Source organism: Mandrillus leucophaeus, unplaced genomic scaffold, assembly GCF_000951045.1.
Source record: "Mandrillus leucophaeus isolate KB7577 unplaced genomic scaffold, Mleu.le_1.0 Scaffold995, whole genome shotgun sequence".
NCBI classification, from domain to species: Eukaryota; Metazoa; Chordata; class Mammalia; order Primates; family Cercopithecidae; genus Mandrillus; species Mandrillus leucophaeus.
In genome coordinates this window covers 616,058-636,391 of record NW_012110863.1, presented here as the reverse complement: position 1 = coordinate 636,391, position 20,334 = coordinate 616,058, and the positions used below count along the sequence as shown (strand labels likewise).

The 20,334-nt window shown below is 39.7% G+C and overlaps 1 protein-coding gene across 1 annotated transcript in view; it reads right to left on the bottom strand.

The window, feature by feature from the left end:
- AKAP10 (A kinase (PRKA) anchor protein 10) overlaps nt 1–20,334 on the bottom strand; it is a gene marked incomplete at its 3' end in the record, with an annotated part of 86,428 nt that overhangs the window by 55,684 nt on the left and 10,410 nt on the right. Inside the window, exons 3-4 of the mRNA XM_011971266.1 lie at nt 15,391–15,573; nt 10,083–10,640 (exon numbers count right to left, since the gene is read on the bottom strand). Of these exons, the coding sequence (XP_011826656.1) occupies nt 10,083–10,640; nt 15,391–15,573 (741 nt within the window). The remainder of the gene's footprint in view (nt 1–10,082; nt 10,641–15,390; nt 15,574–20,334) is intronic.

Here is a 20,334-nt window from a genome sequence, read left to right as displayed (position 1 = left end):
GATCTGCCTGCCTCGGCCTCCCAAAGTGCTGGGGATTACAGGCATGAGCCACTGTGCCCGGCCCAAAATGGATATATTTTAGATCACCGATTTGTCAAGCCGTGGTATGACAGTTTCAGGGCACATGAAGTAACAGTTTGAAGTATAAATCTGTTAGAACAATTAAAGTATTGAAGGTAACAAATTCTTTAGACTATAAATTCATGCAATGGACAAAAATTTTGCTGAATGATCAGCTTGTGATTATTCCATTTATTACTGTACCGCTGGTGTCTCGGTATATAAAAAAAGTGCTTAATAAACATTTGCTAAAAGAATGAACTTACCACAAAGACCTGTTGAAAGAATGAATTTACTACATATATTACCACATGTTTTCCTGTTATCTTAAATTGTTAGCAATATCTTTATGAAAAATTTTGAGGTCAGGAATTCTCCTTAGGCAGAGGGAAGATGTCTGAAGATAAAGACAGAAAGACAGCTTAAAGCAGAGAAGATAAGCAATGGGAGTGGGGCTCCACCTCAAGACACGATGGGCAGGCCTATTCCTAAAAGACCATCAGGCAGTCAGGTAAGGGGCTATGAAGGAGTATGTGTTCTAGGCAAAATGCAAGATTAGTAAATTTATCAAAGTCAGTACAGAAGAAATTATTTTGTTAACTTCCACCTCTCTGCATAAAGCAAGACCCTAAAATTAAGCTTAGTATCTATTCAAATACCAAGTACAAAGCATGACTGTATCCTAAAGAATTTAGTCAAAAGAAATTATACACTGATTTTGAGTTCTTTGTATTGATTTTCAGTTACAAAAGTAGTAGGCCATTACAAATCTGTTCATTGGTAAAAGGAGTAACAAGGACATATTCAAGAAATTCTAGGCCATCCAAGAGTAGTGATATATGCAAATATGAAAAGGTTTATTCAAGAAAGAGATTATCCATTCTTTATGAAAAACGGGAGCTAGAACTACCAGGAGAAGAGAGAGTAAGAATTTCTAGGCTCCAGACAAATTTTATATGCAAATATAAGAGATGTTACTATAAAGCTATCTTCTGGAGTTCAAGAGGTTTTAATACAATGAAAGTATTAATAATTGGCTGGGCGCGGTGGCTCACACCTGTAATCCCAGCACTTTGGGAGGCCGAGACGGGTGGATCACGAGGTCAGGAGATCGAGACCAACCTGGCTAACACGGTGAAACCCCACCTCTGCTAAAAAACATTAGCTGGGCGTGGTGGCAGGAGCCTGCAGTCCCAGCTACTTGGGAGGCTGAGGCCAGGAGAATGGCATGAACCCGGGAGGCAGAGCTTGCAGTTAGCCGAGATGGCATCACTGTGCTCCAGCCTGGGCGACAGAGCGAGACTCCGTCTCCAAAAAAAAAAAAGTAAGTATTAACAATTATGACAGAAACCACCACAGGCGGTGTTAAAGTATTATCTTCCTAATGTGCTTGCTAAAGGGAAAACAGCAAATTAATATAGAGAATATCATCCTTTGATTTGATTTGAAATCCTAATAAGTAGGTCAAGACGAAATAAGCACTCTTCTGTCTCTCCCATGGAATGCAACTAACAACAGTGGACAAATGTATCCAAGGACTTGGAATCAGGTGGGCTGAGAAAAGTAACCAGAACTCGCAGTACCTCCATACTCCTGACAAGTTTGTCCAGCACCTCCTGGCCTGGACTCAAAAGCTGTAACTGCACACTAGATGCACAAAGAAGAAGTTCCAAGAGAGGCCCTCTATTTCTGGTCTGAGGAACAGGAAAGAGGGTTCTCACGGATTAAAGAGAGTGGAGGAAATCCCCTGGGTCGTTGTGTTTTGTTCCTTTCTCCTTTGACTCCCAGGCAGTATCAGAGCAGCCACAGCAGCAATGACAGCCGCTCCAAGAATCCTACTTTCTGACAAGAGAAACTGCAGTCCCAAGAGGAAGAAGAGAAGTCTTGGCCACAGAGGGTGACATAACTACAGGAAGTGTGCTGAAGTATAGGGACTCTAAAGCCCTGACTTTCTAGCCAGACAACAGGAAAGGGATAAAGGGAGGTTCTCAGGAGGCAGAAAGTGTCAGGGACATTATAGAAAAGAAGGAGCCCGTGAAAACGTATAGTTGTATGTGCACTCCTGGGGCCACTCGTGAGCTGGGTGTGCATGGCCCTGCTTCTGAGAGTATACAAAGGCTTTGGGACCTGCCCATTGGCCAGGTCCCAGACTGGACACAAAAAGGCATATAAGCCGATAAGATACAAAACTGAACTGATGATGGAACCAGAGCCTACAGAATGCTGGTTGGAATTTGTGGCCTGAACCTAAATAAGTCAACTGCTTGTTAAAGCAAAAACTTCAGTATTTTCCACAGGATTTAAATAAGATTCAGAATCATGTAATATAAGTCAAACTGTCCAAGATACAAACCAAAATTAATTGTCATACAAAGAACCAGAAAATCCCATTATCTCACAAGAGAAAAGACAATCAAGAGGACACATATGGTGGGATTATAAAACAAATTTTAAGTAGCTACTAAAACCATGCTCTAAGAAATAAAGTCACTCTTGAAACAAATGATAAGAGTTTCAAGAGGAAAGTAAAAGACATACACAAAAAAAGAAATTTTAGAACTAAAAAACATAATAAACAAAATTTAAAATTCACCACAAAGACTCAATAACAGAATGGAAATGACAGGGGAAAGAACCAGTGACTTTGAAGACAGATGAATAGAAATTTTCAAAGTTGAACAACAGAAAAAAAGAATTTAAAGAAGTAAATAAGGCCAAAAGAACCTGCCAAACAATAACAAAACTAACATTTGGGTTACTAAAATCCTAGAAGGAAAAGAGAAAAAGTGCAATGTCAAAAAAAAAAAATATTTAAAGACTTAGCCGGGCGCGGTGGATCACGCCTGTAATCCCAGCACTTTGGGAGGCTGAGGAGGGCAGATCACGAGGTCAAGAGATCGAGACCAGACTGGCCAACATAGTGAAACTCCATCTCTACTAAAAATATAAAAATTAGCTGGGCATGGTGGTGCACACCTGTAATCCCAGCAAGCCAGGTGGCTGAGGCAGAACTGCTTGAACTCAGCGGGTGGAGGTTGCAGTGAGCCAAGATCACACCACTGCACTCCAGCCTGGTAACAGAACGAGAGACTCCATCTCAAAAAAAAAAAAAAAGGTATTATTAAGTATTTTTATTATATTTCTTTTCTCTCTCTTTTTTAACCTCATCCCTAGCTCTATTTTTATGGTGGTGAAGTTTTCTACATTCCACTTGAAGTTATAAAATAGTAAATGTGAGTACACCGTGAAAAATATGTATATTGTAATTCCTAGAGAAGCCACTAAAAAGCCTATATAAAGATACAATCAATAACTCAACATATAAATTCTGGAAAAAGGCAGGGCATGGTGGCTCATGCCTGCAATCCCAGCACTTTGGGAGGCCGAGGCAGGTGGATCACCTGAGGTCAAGAGTTCAACACCAGCCTGGCCAATATGGTGAAACCCTGTCTCTACTAAAAATACAAAAAAATTAGCTGGGTGCTAGTGGCACATGCCTGCAGTCCCAGCTACCTGGGAGCTGTGGCAGGAGAATCACTCAGAAAAATAAATAAGTAAGTAAAATAAATAAATTTAAGGAAAAATTCAAATAATGCAAAAGAAAGCAAAAAAGGGGAAATCAAGGAGGGGGAAACAGAGAAAATAAACATAAAACATATACTAAACTGGTAATCTAAATCCAAAGACATTAATATTATTATGGGTAATATAATTAAATTATATTAATACCAATAATTATATTTACACATTATAAATACTCCCAGTGCAACAGTTACAGTTACATTTAATGTAAATAATTATACTAAAATGTATATTAAAATAATTAAATTTACCAACAAAACCCCCATATTGTGAGAAAAGATTAAAAATAACATGACTCGGCCGGGTGCAGTGGCTCACGCCTGTAATCCCAGCACTTTGGGAGGTCAAAGCAGGTGGATCACCTGAGGTCAGGAGTTCAAGACCAGCCTGGCCAACATGGTGAAAACCCGTTTCTACCAAAAATACAAAAAATTAGCCAGGGGTGGTGCACGTGCCTGTAATTGGGAGGCTGAGGGAGGAAAATCGCTTCAACCCAGGAGGTGGAGGTTGCGGTGAGCCAGGATTGCTCCACTGCACTCCAGCTTGGGCAACAAGAGCAAAACTCCGTCTCAAAAAATAAAAAAATAAACAACACAACTCAACTATATGCTGCCTACAAGAAGCCCCCTTTAAATAGAATTATAAAGGTAGGTCAAAAGGAAAAAAATGAAAAAAGATATGCCATGCAAGCACTAATCAAATGAAAGCTGCAGTGTCTATATAAATTGGACAACAAATATTTCTGATCTCAGAACAAGAAAAATTACCATAAAGAGGGAATTACATAATGATAAAACATGCAATTCACCCAGAAGATACGATCCTAAATATGTACACACCTAACAGAGCCTCAAAATACGTGAAGCAAAACCAGATAGAGCTGAAAGTAAAATTGGAAAAACAATTGTAGTTGGAAAGTTCAACACTCTTCTGAGTAATAAAGTAATATAATTGCATACAAAATATCAGCAAGTATAAAGACAAACTGAATACCATCATTAACCAACTAAATCAACTTGACATTTATAGAAAACTGTCCAAAAACAGAATGTACATTCTTCACACTGTATGTGGTATATTCACATTAAAAATTTTTTTAATGTTATTTTTAAAAATTAATAAATGAAATCATTCAAAATATACTCTCTGACCATAATGTAGTGAAATGAGAAATAAATGGTAGAAAAATAACAGGAAAAGTCTCCAATTGCTTGCAAACTAAATAACATATTTCTAAATAATTCATGGGTAAAAGAAGAGGACTCAAGGGAAATTAGAACATTTCATTTGTGCTCAGTTCAAAATACCAGAATTTGTGGGGGTATAGCTAAAGCAGTGGTTAGAAAGAAATTTACAGTATTAAATGCTTATCTTAGAAAAGAAAGGTCTCAAACCAGAAATCTAAGTTTCTACTTTAAGTAACTTGGGAGAAAAAAAAAAGAGTAAAATAAACCCAAAGCAAGCAGGAGAACAGAAATAATAAAGAGCAGAAAATCAATGAAATTGAAAACAAAAACAACAGAAAAATGAAAACAAAAGCTAGTTTTTTGAAAAGACTAATAAATCCCTATACAATCTGACAAAGAAAAACAAGACACAATTGCCAACACCAGGAATAAAAGAGGGATACCACTACAAACCAAAAATGCTATAAATAATTACATGCCCATAAATTCAACAATTCAATATAATTAATTGCTCAAAGGCCATAAAGTACAGTAAAAATTCACTCAAGAAGTAGTAGATAACTTAAATATTCCTATATCTATTAAATAACCTGAATTCATAGTTTAAAATACTCTGAGAAAGAAAATCCTAGGCCCCTGCCAGGTACCGTGGCTCACATCTATAATCCTAACACTTTGGGAGGCCAAGGTAGGCGAATCACTTGAGGTCACAAGTTCAAGACCAGCTTGGTCAACATGGTGAAACCCTGTCTGCACTGAAAATACAAAAATTAGTCGGGCATAGTGGCACACGCTTGTAATCCCAGGTACTTGGGAGGCTGAGGCGGGAGGGTAACTTGAACCTAGGAGGCAGAGGTTGCAGTAAGCCAAGATCTCACCACTGCACTCCAGCCTGGGTGACAGAGTGAGACTGTCTCACACACAAAAAACAAAACCCTAGGCCCAGATGGCATCACTTCCCAATTCAGCCAAATATCTAAAGAAGAAATGACACCAATTCTACACGATCTCTTCTAGAAAATGGAAATAGAGTAAAAATAAAAACTTACCAATTCATTTTATAAGGCCACCATTACCCAGTTTCAAGACTTACTATACAGTAATTAAGACCATGTGGTATTAACGAAGGAATAGACACACACATCTTGAAACATAAAACAGAAACCAAAAACAGGCCTAGACAAATATGGCTAAAATACAAAGGCAATTCAAAGGGGTCAAAGTTGTCTTTTCAACAAATGGTATTAGAACAACTAGACATCCATATGTAAAAATAAACAAAAAACTTGGCCTAGCCCTCACACTTACACAACATTAACTCAAAGAAGATATATACCTAAATGTAAAGTGTGAAACCATAATACTTTTTTTTTTTCAAAATGGAGTCTAGCTTTGTCGCCCAGGCTGGAGTGCAGTGGCGCAATCTCAGCTCACTGCAAGCTCCGCCTCCCGGGTTCACGCCATTCTCCTGCCTCAGCCTCCCGAGTAGCTGGGACTACAGGCGCCCGCCACCAAGCCCAGCTAATTTATTTATTTATTTTTGTATTTTTAGTAGAGACGGGGTTTCACCGCATTAGCCAGGATGGTCTTGGTCTCCTGACCTTGTAATCTGCCTGCCTAGGCCTCTCAAAGGGCTGGGATTACAGGCATAAACCACCGCGCCTGGCCAACCACAATACTTTTATAAGGAAACATATGAGAAAATCTTCATGACCCTTGATCAGGTATGACTCCGAAGGCACAATCCATACAAGGAAAAAAATGACAAGTTGAATGTAAATTAAAAAAAAAAAAAAGTCCTGACCGGGCGCAGTGGCTCAAGCCTGTAATCCCAACACTTTGGGAGGCCAAGGCCAGTGGATCACTTGAGGTCAAGAGTTCGAGATCAGCCTGGCCAACAGGGTGAAACCCCGTTTCTACTAAAAGTACAAAAAAATTAGCCGGGCATGATGGTGCGTGCCTATAATCCCAGCTACGAGGGAGGCTAAGGCAGGAGAATTGCTTGAACCCAGGAGGCAGAGGTTGCAGTTAGCCGAGATTGCCTCACTGCACTCCAGCCTGGGCGACAGAGCAAGACGCTGTCTCAAAAATAAATAAATAAATAAATAAAAAGAAAAAAAGAGAAAAGGCAAGCTACTGAGATGGAGAAGAGATCAGTGGTTGCCAAGTGTTGGGACAGAGGTGGGGTTTGACTTGAAAGGTGAAGGAACTAACTGTTCTTTACCCTTATAGTGGTGACAGTTACAGGAATCTATGTGTTAAAACTGATACAAGTATATGTTTCAAAAAAGTCAAACTTACTATATATAACATTTGAAGATAATGAAAAAGGGCCAAATGTAACTAATGGTCTTTTAATAACTCCACTGCTATTTCTATTTTTATTGAAAATTACCACCAAAGCAAAGACAGTTTCCAAAAACAATAAATGTGTTACAATTACAGACACATAATCCCAGCACTCTGGGAGGTCGAGGTGGGCAGATCATGAGGTCAGGGGTTCAAGACTGGCCTGGCCAACAAGGCGAAACCCCATCTCTTCTAAAAATACAAAAATCAGCCAGGCAGGGAGGTGGGCACCTGTAATCCCAGCTACTCAGGGGGCTGAGGCAAGAGAATCGCTTGAACCCAGGAGGTGGAGGTTGCAGTGAGTAGAGAGTACACCACTGCACTCCAGCCTGGGTAACAAAGTGAGACTCCATCTCAAAAAACAATTACAGAAACAGACTTTGGACTTCCATTTCCAGAAACAGGTTAGAAACATTTTCCAATACTGAATTCCCTCAAAATGTTTTTTAAAAAGATGAGTTTGTGTTAAAGTAAGGAAAACAGTGGGAGCCAGAAACAAATACAGGCAGTTCTCTTATCTGAAACATTTGGGGCCAGTAGTAGTCTGGAATTCAGAATTTTGGAAGGTTTTACAGGGACAACACATTAACAGAAAGCATATTAATTAACACTCTAGCACCTACCTGGGACAATACCCCATAATCAAAAACCATCATATTTCTGCAATAAGTACAAACCTGCACTCATATAGGATTAGTACGAGCACCCAAGACAAAAATTCAGTTTTAAGTGGTACCAGAAGGGTAGTGACACAGGCCCCAGCTGCATGGCAAAAGAGAATGCAAAACACCTGAAATAACCTAATTTATACAGAATACATAGAGAATTCCCACAGATAAAAGTCCAAGAAACATGTTCACAGCCAAAAATTACTAAAATCACAAGCCACCAAGAGTCTGAATCTGAGGAAACAAAGAAATGCTGAATCAGGTTCACAAAACTGTAGACAGTAGAATTATCAGACAATAAATACACATTTAATAAAACTAAAGAAATAAAAGATGGGATCAAAAGTGGGATGAAGTGTGAAAGGAATAAGAAACTACAAAAAATGATCCATAGAAATAAAAAATTCAGTAACTTTTTTTCTTTGTTTGAGCTGGGGTCTTGCTTATTGCCCAGGCTGGTCTCAAAACTCCTGGGCTCAAGCAACCTTCTCACCTTAAGCTTCCTGAGTGGCTGGGAGTACAAGTGTGTGCCACTTCACCCAGTTTACAATAACTTTGTGGCCGGGCGCGGTGGCTCAAGCCTGTAATCCCAGCACTTTGGGAGGCCAAGACGGGTGGATCACGAGGTCAGGAGATCGAGACCATCCTGGCTAACACGGTGAAACCCCGTCTCTACCAAAAAAATACAAAAAACTAGCCGGGCGAGGTGGCGGACGCCTGTAGTCCCAGCTACTCGGGAGGCTGAGGCAGGAGAATGGTGTGAACCCGGGAGGCAGAGCTTGCAGTGAGCTGAGATCCGGCCACTGCTGCACTCCAGCCTGGGCGACAGAGCGAGACTCCGTCTCAAAAAAAAAAAAAAAAAACAAAACAAACAAAAAAAAAAAACAATAACTTTGTGATGAAAATAACATGCGGCCAGGTGTGGTGACTCATACCTATAATCCCAGCACTTTGGGAGGCTGAGGCAGGTGGATCACTTGAGGTCAGGAGTTCAAGACCAGCCTGACCAACATGGTGAAACCCCATCTCTACTAAAATATAAAAATTAGCCAGGTGTAGTGGTGGGCGCCTGTAATCCCAGCTCGTCAGGAGCCTGGTTGAGGGAAGGAAGGAGGGAGAGAGGGAGGGAGGAAATAACACACTGAAAACTTGATTCAGTAGTAGATTAGACCTCATTTTAGTTCACTGAGAATGAGTGAACTAAAAATCTGAAATCACTTAGCCCTTTGAGACACAAAGAACACTTAAGATGAAAAAGAAGAACATGAAGGCTGTCTAATCAAAATCCCAGGTAATAATTAAGAGTATAGAATTTCTAAACTAATAGAGAAGAAAAAAAACAGGTGCTCTTGTCAAAATGCTTCTAGGTCCACATTTACTGTACAACCTAGGGGAAGGTACCTAACCTTTCTAAGCCCTGGTTTTCTCATGTGTAAATAAGATAATCATGCCTACTACCTGCATAGAGGTCTTGTGACTAATAAATAAAATCCAAATATACACTAAGCACAGAACTTTTTTTTTTCTTTTGAGACGCAGTCTTGCTGTTGCCCAGGCTGGAGTGCAGTGGCGCAATCTCAGCTCACTGCAAGCTCCGCCTCCCGGGTTCATGCCATTCTCCTGCCTCAGCCTCCCAAGTAGCTGGGACTACAGGTGCCCGCCACCACGCCCGGCTAATTTTTTTGTATTTTTAGTAGAGATGGGGTTTCACCGTGTTAGCCAGGATGGTCTTGATCTCCTGCTGACCTTGTGATCCGCCTGCCTCAGCCTCCCAAAGTGCTGGGATTACAGGCTTGAGCCACTGCGCCCAGCCCTAAGCACAGAACTTAATAAATGTCACTTATTGGCCATTTTAAAAATAATTTTTAAAAATTTTATCTGCAAAGTGCAGTAAAATATTAATAAAATTAAGACTGAGGGAGGAAATAAGGCTATGTGGATAATGGTTTGATTTCAAAATCAGTGGAGGAGAAAAGTAGGACATTTGACCCTTTTTCATTTACTAATTCTGATAACACACTTCTTAGAAGGTCCAGTCACTCCAGATATCCCTCCTGCTCCTTTTCCATACACTGATCTGACTCTACTACACTCTCCAAATTCTCCCAAATTTACAAGTAGTTAGAGGAGGAAAAAAAAGATTCCAATAATTTTATCCCTCATCTGAAGTTCTGCTTTGTAAATTAAAAAAAGAAAGTGAGACACACACGTACACACAAGAAAATCACATACTCACTTTTCATTAGTTTTCCTGACAATTCTTTTAGCGGAGAAGCAGGACTATTTCTACTGGTTACTGTAAGTGTCGAGGAAGATTCTTGGGTTTCCATGGAAACTTGATGAGTTCCTGCTCTGGCCCTTTCAAGATGGAGAGAATGGGCACTGTCATATTCCTGGGAAAGCAGCAAGTGATTCTGAGTGCTGTTAGTTCTATTATTCAGGTCAATTCCTTCTGAATGAGTCATAAACAACTGTGCTGAGCCGGAATCCTCCAATCTCTTGTCAAGAGAATCAGTTAAAAAAGCTGCTGTAGTTTCGTGCTTTTTAGATGGAGAGACAGGCTCAGCCAGTGAGCTCTGCTTCACTGTGTTTAGACTGTGTGCTCTTATTCGCGACCAAGTTGTTGAGTGAAAACTTTCAGCCTCTAACCAAAATTTCACCAAATGCTCCATTCGCCGAAGTTCCATGAATTGAATGAAGTAAGGGAGGACAACAGTGTCATGCAAGACTTGTTCAAGGGTCTTAGAAAGGCTTGATTTGGTCTCTTGAGTCTGGTAGTTCAGACAAGATCTGCCTAAAAGATAGAAGCAAAAGAATTAGCAGTTCAGCAATAAATAATTTCAGATTGACAGATTAGTCGATCACTTTTAGCAATAACTGGTACCAGAGACCTTGAATAAAGTTTACTTCCTACCAACGAAAATAAATTTTAAAAACTACAAATAGGCCAGGCGCGGTGGCTCCAGCCTGTAATCCCAGCACTTTGGGAGGCCGAGACGGGTGGATCACGAGGTCAGGAGATTGAGACCATTCTGGCTAACACGGTGAAACCCCGTCTGTACTAAAAAATACAAAAAACTAGCCGGGCGAGGTGGCGGCGCCTGTAGTCCCAGCTACTCGGGAGGCTGAGGCAGGAGAATGGCGTGAACCCGGGAGGTGGAGCTTGCAGTGAGCTGAGATCCAGCCACTGCACTGCAGCCTGGGCGACAGAGCGAGACTCCGTCTCAAAAAAAAAAAAAAAAAAAAAAAACTACAAATACTATGCTTTTGGTTTCTAAACAAAGTACAATCCTCCAAAACTTGCCTAAATTATTAAAAAGTTCTTTGTAACTCAATAATTCTCATATCTCTTTTAATGGCAATTCAGATCATGCAAATTCTTTTTTTTTTGAGACTCTTTACTCTTGTTGCCTAGGCTGGAGTGCAATGGCACGATCTCAGCTCAATGCAACCTCCACCTCCCGGGTTCAAGCGATTCTCTTGACTCAGCCTCCTGAGTAGCTGGGATTACAGGCAACTGCCACCACGCCCAGCTAGTTTTTGTACTTCTAGTAGAGACAGGGTTTCACCACGTTGGTCAGGCTGGTCTCAAACTCCTGACCTTCGGCAATCCATCCGCCTCAGCCTCCCTAAGTGCCACGATTGCAGGTGTGAGCCACTGCACCCAGCCCAGACCATGTAAATTCTTAAGGAAAAAAACTTATGATACTAGTTCCAAAGAAAAGGGGCCAATAAAAATATTAAAAACTATACTCAACCTCATTAAAAATTCCAGAAAAGCAAATTAACATAAAATGCATTTTTACTGTCAAATTAGATTTTTTTCAAAAATTATTAAGCAGTAACAAGGGCACAGGAAAACAGGTCATGGGGATGTAACTGGCAAAACCATTTTGGTGGAGCATTCAGGAATAGATAGCAAAGTCTTAGCAAACCGCATGATTTTCAATTCAGTAATTACACTTGTAGGCACTTATCCTGAGGGAAAATTGTGGATATATCTACAAAGATGTTATGAACTCAGCATTATTCATTCATAGTAAGTTAAAGAGTAGCTTTGAGATTGTACCCTGAAAAACAAAACTAAACTTAATAAAAAATCATTTATCTTATATTTAACTAAATTTAAGTTATAATTATAACCACAAGATAATTGTTAGGAAAAACAAAAAAATTTTTTTTAAATTGGCTTTCATAGCAAGATCATAAAGATGGTTATTCTTATAAAGCTGACTGAGGGTTTCATCAATTTGTCAAAAGAGCTTTTCTTAATTCATTGATACTCAAGTCATTTTTTTGAAGTACGTCATGTCATCACATCAGTCTTACTGTCAATGTCAACTAGTTCATCTTTGTCAACATCACAAACTTGAGGAAATTCTGATCTTCTGCGAGATTTACAATTTCTTTTAATTAAATTCTATGAGATAATGCTAGATTCACATGAAGTTGTAAGATAAAATACTGAAAGGGCCAGGCGTGGTCGCTCATGCCTATAATCCCAGTACTTTGGGAGGCTGGGGCGGGTGGATCACTTGAGCCCAGGAGTTCGAGACCAGCCTGGGCAACATAGTGAAACCCCATCTCTAAAAAAATAATAATACCTGGAGATCCCTTGTACACTTTAGTTTCTCCCATGGTAACATCTTGCAAAGCTATTGTACAATATCACTCTAAGATACTGACAGTGATACAACACTCTAACTTACTCAGATTTCCCCAGTTTTACCTGTACTCATTCCTGTTTTTAGTTCTTTGTAATTTTATCACATTGAGATTTCTGCATCCACTGCCAAGACACAATTTCAACATCACAAGGATCCCTCCTGTTGCACTTTTATAACTACACCTACTTACCCCTCTCACCTCCCTGTCTCTAACGTCGGGCAAATACTCATCTTTTCATTTCTCTAATTTCTCTACTTCAAGAATAGTATCCAAATGGAATCATACTGTATGTAGCCTTTAGGGATTGGCTTTTGTCTGACAGCAAAATTCCCTTGATATTCATCCAAGTGGTTACATGTATCAACAGTTTGTTCCTTTTTATTGCTGAGTGGTATTCCATGGTATGAATGAACCAGTTCATTCACCTGCTGAAGAACATCCAGTTTTTTGATATTAAGCTGCCATGAACATTTGTGCACAGGTTTTTGCAGGAAGGTAAGTTTTCATTTCTTCAGGAAAAATGCAGAGTGCAACTGCTAGGTCATATGGCAATTGCATGTTTCACCTCATAAGAAACCACCAGCCAAGCATGATAGTTCACGCCTGTAATCCCAGCACTTTGGGAGGCCAAGGCGGGCTGATCACCTGAGGTCAGGAGTTCAAAACCAGCCTGACCAACATGGTGAAACTCCATCTCTACTAAAAATAAAAAATCAGCCTGGCATGATGGCAGGCACCTGTCATCCCAGCTACTCAGGAGGCTGAGGCAGGAGAGTCACTTGAACCCGGGAGGCGGAGGATGCAGTGAGACAAAATTGGGCCACTGCACTCCAGCCTGAGAGACTCGTCTACAAATAAATTAAAAAAACAAACAAAAAAAACTGCCTAGGTCAGGCATAGTAGCTCACGCCTGTAATCCCAGCACTTTGGGAGGCCCACACGAGTGGATCATTTGAGTCCAGGAGTTCGAGACCAGCTTGCGAAACATAGCGAAACCCTGTCTCTACAAAAATACAAAAATTAGCCAGGCGTGGTGGTATATGCCTGTAGTCCCAGCTACTCAGGAGACTGAGGTGGGAGGATCACCTGAACCTGAGGAGGCTGAGGCTGCAGTGAGTTGTAATCACGCCACTGTACTCCAGCCTGGGCAACAGAGTGAGACCCTGTCTCAAAAAAAAAAAAAGAAAAAGAAAAAGAAAGAAACTGCCGTTTTCCAGAGTGTCTGTACCATTTCAAATTCTCATCAGCAACTTATGAGTGATCCAGCAAAACTTACAATTTTACTCTGTGAGCTATGTGCATTTTGTTTGCTATGTATTATTGCTAAGTGTGACCCACAAACACATTGACACTGGTTTGAATATACACAAAAGTAGAGATGTCAAAAGAAGGACTGATTTTATTAGAAGTCTATTCGTTCATGGATCTTTTTTTCAACTTATGACAACATGACATGCAATTTTCTAAGTGCAAAAATTTGGTTAACAAATACTGAGAAAATAAAGGTATCCTGCATATGTTTTTGTTTTGGAAGAACTTATTTTAATATAAAGGATTTTACCATACACACTGTGATTTGCTTCTCACTTTCAAACATGCCTTAGACATTTTCCCACGTCTTTTTTAGACTTCTAAATGGCTACACTGAGCCAGGTGTGGTGGCTCAACGTCTGTGATCCCAGCACTTTGGGAGGCCTACGTGGGAGAATTGCTTGAGGCCAGAAGTTTGAGACCAGCCTGTGAGACCCCGTCTCTACGAAAAAATTAAAAAATTATCTGGGTGTGGTGACACATGCCTGTAGTCCTAGTAACTCTGGAGGCTGAGGCGAGAGAATAGCTTGCACCCAGGAGGTGAAGGCTGCAGTGAACCATGATCGTACCACTGCACTCCAGCCTGGGCAACAGAGTAAGATCCTGTCCCAAAAGAATAAATAAATAGAAACAAATGGCTACACTACACGCCAGAGCAATGCGTATACCACAATTTGGTTATTTCCCTCTAACAGATATATTTATGTTGTCCATAATTTTTTGCTATCACAAACAATACTACAATGAATAGCCTTAAACATACATATATACATGTGCATATGAATGAGCATATCTGAGGGCTAGGTCTTAGAAAGAGTGGCCTAAATGACATGCATATTTTATACTGATTTCCAAATTGCTTTCCAAAGAGTCTTCAACGAATTACACTATCACTAAATAGGAGGGGTATTTTTCCCTGCATCTTCACTAACATTCAAATTGTCAGACTTGAAATATATGCTAATGTGGGTCAGGTGCGTGGCTCATGCCTGTAATCTCAGCACTTTGGGAGGCCGAGGCGGGCAGATCGTGAGGTCAGATTGAGACCATCCTGGCTAACTCGGCCCGTCTCCACTAAAAATACAAACAATTGTATTATTTGTATTGTGGAGGGTGCCTGTAGTCCCAGCTACTCAGAAGGCTGAGGCAGGAGAATGGCGTGAACCTGGGAGGCGGAGCTTGCAGTGAGCTGAGATCCTGCCACTGCATTCCAGCCTAGGCGACACAACATATATATATATATGCTAATACATTAGGGAACATTAACTGATTATTTTAATTTGCACTTTCCTCAGTAATAAAGTGAGGCATCTTTTTCATATATTTATATTTAGTGGTCCGACATATTTCTTCTGGAAATGCTTGTTTTTCTACTGGGCATGCTTTATATTCTATACTTACAGGAACACAACACAGTGCTAACCATTATACTTGTAGTTGTTATTTTAAATACATTTTTTCCAAAGCATCTTCCAGTTATATAGTTCTGTATCCTATGACAGAAGTTTCACATATTGTACTCAAATCCTTCTATTGCAAGTTAACAAAAAATGATAGTTACTTACCCAGGTCACCAAAATGAGCGGCCTCCATGTGGCTTGGCTGCTTCTTAAGTGTGGCTGTCCTGCTACTTGAAAAGGAGTCCATGTTGGCAGAAATGGCATTGATTGCAACATGACTTGGTCCTGCAGCCTCCAGCAAGGCATGATTTTTAGTGCTTTTTTGTGGGGAATGTACGGATATTGAAGCTATAATTTTTCAAAAAATTGTTAAGAATTAACACAATTTGATAGCCTAAAATTCTCATAAGTGGGCTTTCAGAGAACTTTAAAAATTAAATTTTGTAACATTACTCTTAAGTCAGCATACTCAGCAAAAAATACTTTACAGGAAAAGTAACTTAATCAAGTGGCAGAAAATTGGGAAGAAAACACTCTATTTTTTTTTTTTTTCAGACAGTCTTGCTCTGTCATCCAGACTGAAGTGCAGTGGCATGATCTCGGGTCACTACAACCTCCGCCTCCCAGGTTCAAGTGATTCTCCTGCCTCAGCCTCCCAAGTGGCTGGGATTACAGGCATGAGCCACCACACCCAGCCAGAAAACATTCTAGTATTATTTATAATTCTCAAAATACTGTGCCAAAAAGTTAAAAGAGCGAGATCTTTCTCTGAGAACTTCTATTGTGTATAAAGAGTAACAAAGCCAGAAAGCATTCTAAAATATGGATTATTTTAAAATCCTTAAACCTTGCCTGCTTTAGGAACAAAATTAAAATTGCAGAATAAATGCTTAGGGTGGGAGGAAACCTAGAAAAACATTCCTTAGGCCGGGTGTGGTGGCTCTGCCTGTAATGGCAGTACTTTGGGAGGCCAAGGAAGGTGGGTCACCTGAGGTCAGGAATTTGAGACCAGCCTGACCAACATCGTGACACCCTGTCTCTACTAAAAATACAAAAAATTAGCTGGATGTGGGGGCAGGCGCCTGTAATCCCAGCTACTTGGGAGGCCGAGGCAGAAGAATTGCTTGAACCTGGGAGGCAGAGGTTGCAGTGAGCTGAGATCGCACCACCGCACTCTAGCCTGAGCAACAAGAGTGAAATTCCATATCAGAAAAAAAAGAAGATAAAGCACACTCAAAATTCTTAAAATATATTTTTAGTAGTCTGAAGAAATATCAGTATCACCCTTTTGGCTTCAGAATAAAGATAATTTCAGTCATTCAATAATAGTTGTGGGAATTACAAAATGAAGAGTGACTGTCTTCAAACTATTTTTTCAATTTTAAAGGAAGGTTTATTTTTATTTTCATGAGAAATTGGAAGGAGCAAAATAATTTTTAGCTTATTTATAAACAAAAGCCAGTTTTCGTGTTCAGACAAGTATGAGTCTATAGGAATTGTGAGACTCTTGCATTGTTTCTTAATTAGATGTATATAATATAAAATGCTATTAACTCATTTGTACAAGGCTTTCCCTGGTCCCTCCTAACATCTCTGTTAGAACTAGTAACTTATTTTTACCACTCCTTCCTGATAGTCTATCTTTCTTGGTCTCCATGGTATTATATTCTCCTAATTTCCTCTTCTATCTGCTCATTCCTTTCATTCTTAAAAGAATACCCATTTATCAATGCCCAGTGTGTCAGATATGGCCTGCTTCTTTGGCTCCTCTTCTTGACGCTATCTGTTCTTCTTTTATTCTTTCTGCTAGAAAGCATATTTACTCTCAAATCTTTAATTATTACTACAGCAATACTTTTCAAACTGTTTTAAAGCTGCGACCTCCTTTGCTTACCCCCAAAATAAACTTAACAAGGGGTCGGGCGCGGTGGTTCATGCCTGTAATCCCAGAACATTTGGAGGCCGAGGCGGGCGATCACGAGGTCAGGAGTTTGAGACCAGCCTGGCCAACATGGCGAAACCCCATCTCTACTAAAAATACAAAAAAAAATTAGCTGGGCATGGTGGCACGTACCTGTAATCCCAGCTACTTGGGAGGCTGAGGCAGGAGAATCGCTTGAACCCGGGAGGCGGAGGTTGCAGTGAGCCGAGATCTTGCCACTGCCCTCCAGCCTGGGCGACAGAGCGAGAATCTGTCTCAGAAAAAAAAAAAAAGTAATTCTGGCAAATTCAAAGGGAACATCTTACTCACACCCTCCACATGGACTCTTTGCAACAGCTCCTGGGGTATACCTCTGCAGAGCAGATGAGAAATCCCTGATCTCTATCTGTGAATTGTCTTTGACCTGGACTTTGGTCTTGTATCACTGATTACCGCTACTAGGCATTCCCACCCACACTGACTTTACCATCTTCAGCACAATCTATCTAAATATCAACTTAAAACATCATCGTCTGATTCTCCTCTCAATTTCCCTGTCTGTTCAATCCACCAGTCTCCAAAACTCAAAATCTTGGTCCCATTCTTTTTCACTGTATCTGTTTACTTGCCAAGATTTGTTGACTTTTCCTTCAAGATGTTTAAACATTTACTTACCTGTTTATTTTTAACACCACACCCTCAGTGCAAGTCTGTCTATATTATAACAAAAAAACTTCTGGGGTCTCCATCCTGCAAATCTCTTCCAGACTAACCTTTCATAAACACCACACTTACAGCATCAGTATCTTGCTCAAAAACCTACAGTGGCTTCCTGCTTCCTGTCTCAATTCTCTTTTCTGGTCTTTACAGCCTTCTATACCTTCATCTCAATCTTTCTGTAAAAATCTCCCTTTACTTGTCTGAAGGCCCCTCTGCCCAATATATCCTCAAATAAGAAGCTGGGCTGCTAGGGAGAAAAGAGAAAGAAACTCTCATTCAAATCTTTCTTAATCTTCAACTTTTATACAAGGTAAGTGTCATTTCCATGAAGTCTTCCCTAAACTTCAGAAATCATTTGCTGACCTCAAATTCCTCTGAACTCCTTGTAATGCTTCACTTAGTTTGATGAATTCAACAAATTGAAGGCTATGTTAAAACTAGATAATGATAGCTACCAATGGAGGACCTATTATATACCAGGCACTACACTAGTTTCTCTATGTATCTTTTTTTTTGGATATGATTTCATCTATCTCTCATGACAATCTTGTAAGACCATATTTTCCTTATTTTAGAGGTGAAGACAAAAATGAAAACAAGTTGAATACTTTGCCCTAGGTTAATGAGCTAGTAAACAGCCATTTCAACAGGCGGGATTTCAACCTAGGTTTGCTAGACTCTAAAAAATCACTCTCTAACCTGTGGTTTACAATTCAGACCTTAAAATTACTGTGCATATAAAATAACATATGTAACATATGTAAATGAATGACTCAAAAGCACCTCCCACCCAACATAACAAAACTGAACATATAATTTCCTGGCTTGGTTCTGTCAGGCAAGTCAGAAGGTAGGTATCAATCTTAAATATTCCTCTCTCTCACACCTCATATTTAATCAATAATAAACTTCTATCCATTTTGCCTCCTAATGTTTTTTCAAGTCTGTTCAGATCTCTTTATTTCCATCACTACCAATCTAGGCCAAGTCATCTGTGGAATTACTTGATTAATATTCCTCTCCCCTATTAATCTGGAAGTTCAATGAGGGCAGGACCTAAGTCTTTTTTGTTTACCGTTACAGTCAGTTTTTGTCTAATGCCCAGAATAGAAGAAGTGTTCTATAAATGGCAGCTATTATTATTTTGGTTTATTTGCTACTGTTCTGTATATAAGTTTGTCTTTCTAATGAGACTGCAAACGTCTTGAGGGGCTGTTTCTGGTACTGCTTCTGTATTATCCTAAGGTTAAGTCAGTGAATGTTAAGCACAGGTTATATACTATCATAATCAGAGTATGAGCATAGAATTTTTTAACCCGGTAGAGATTTAAAAATTAACTAGGCCAATCCCCTCATTCAACAAATAAAGAATCTGAAGAAAGCTACAACTTCCCAAGGTCGTACTGTTAGTGGCAAAGTTTAGAGTGAAAGACTGGTGTTCTCACTGCCTGAGACGTCTAAGTTCCTTCCTTCTACTACAATCAGATCTAGTCTTTACAGGTCTCTGCTTGAGAAGGGCTTTAAGCCTTTATCACTGCCAATCAAATTTTGCTCAAAGAAGGCAGTTTGAACTAATGTGGAATCCAACTGGCTTTAAATAAGAAATAAGTAAAGTAGGCTGTAAAGTACCTTATTTTTTTCCCCTAATTTTACAACTTTCCTAGGTTATAATTAGTCTTCTTCTCCAGCAAATTGAGCATGTAGAATACTCAATGCGAGCAATGCAACATAAACATATTTGAAAGAAAAATCTAAATAAGCACCAATCTACAGATTTTACAGAAATAAACTGATGAAATTAATATGTAATGACTATGGAAACAATTTCCATTATAATTTTCCCATTTCAATCTCTGTACACTGGACAAATAAAATCAGTGAATAATATAGCATCTTTAAAAAGTATGCTCTAATCTATAAACAACGACAATGTATCAATCCCAACAAAAAATAAACAAAACTAATATATTTTAAATTAAGTTTGTTCATTCAAATAAAAAAGCAAAAACTGTAATCAACCATACTTCTGGATAAATAGCGCCAGTGCTTTCCAGCAGTTAACAGACTGCTCAGTTAAGAGTATTCTTCATTTTTCGTCTTACTAAATAAAGTCAACTAATCACTTTTAGGGAACAACTAAATGTGTGATTAATAAGAAGGGCACTGGTTCACTGTAATCACTAGGGTAGCCAATACACAGAAGGCTCAGTAAAAGCCTACTTATGGCCGAGCGTGGTGGCTCACGCCTGTAATCCCAGGAGTTTGGGAGGCTGAGGTGAGTGAATCACTTGAGGTCTGCAGTTCGAGACTGGCCTGGTCAACATGGTAAAACCCTGTCTCCACCAAAAATACAAAAATTAGCTGGGCATGGTGGCGGGCACCTGTAATCCCAGCTACTCGGGAGGCTGAGGCAGGAGAATCGCTTGAACCCGGGAGGTGGATGTTGTAGTGAGCCGAGATGGCACCAC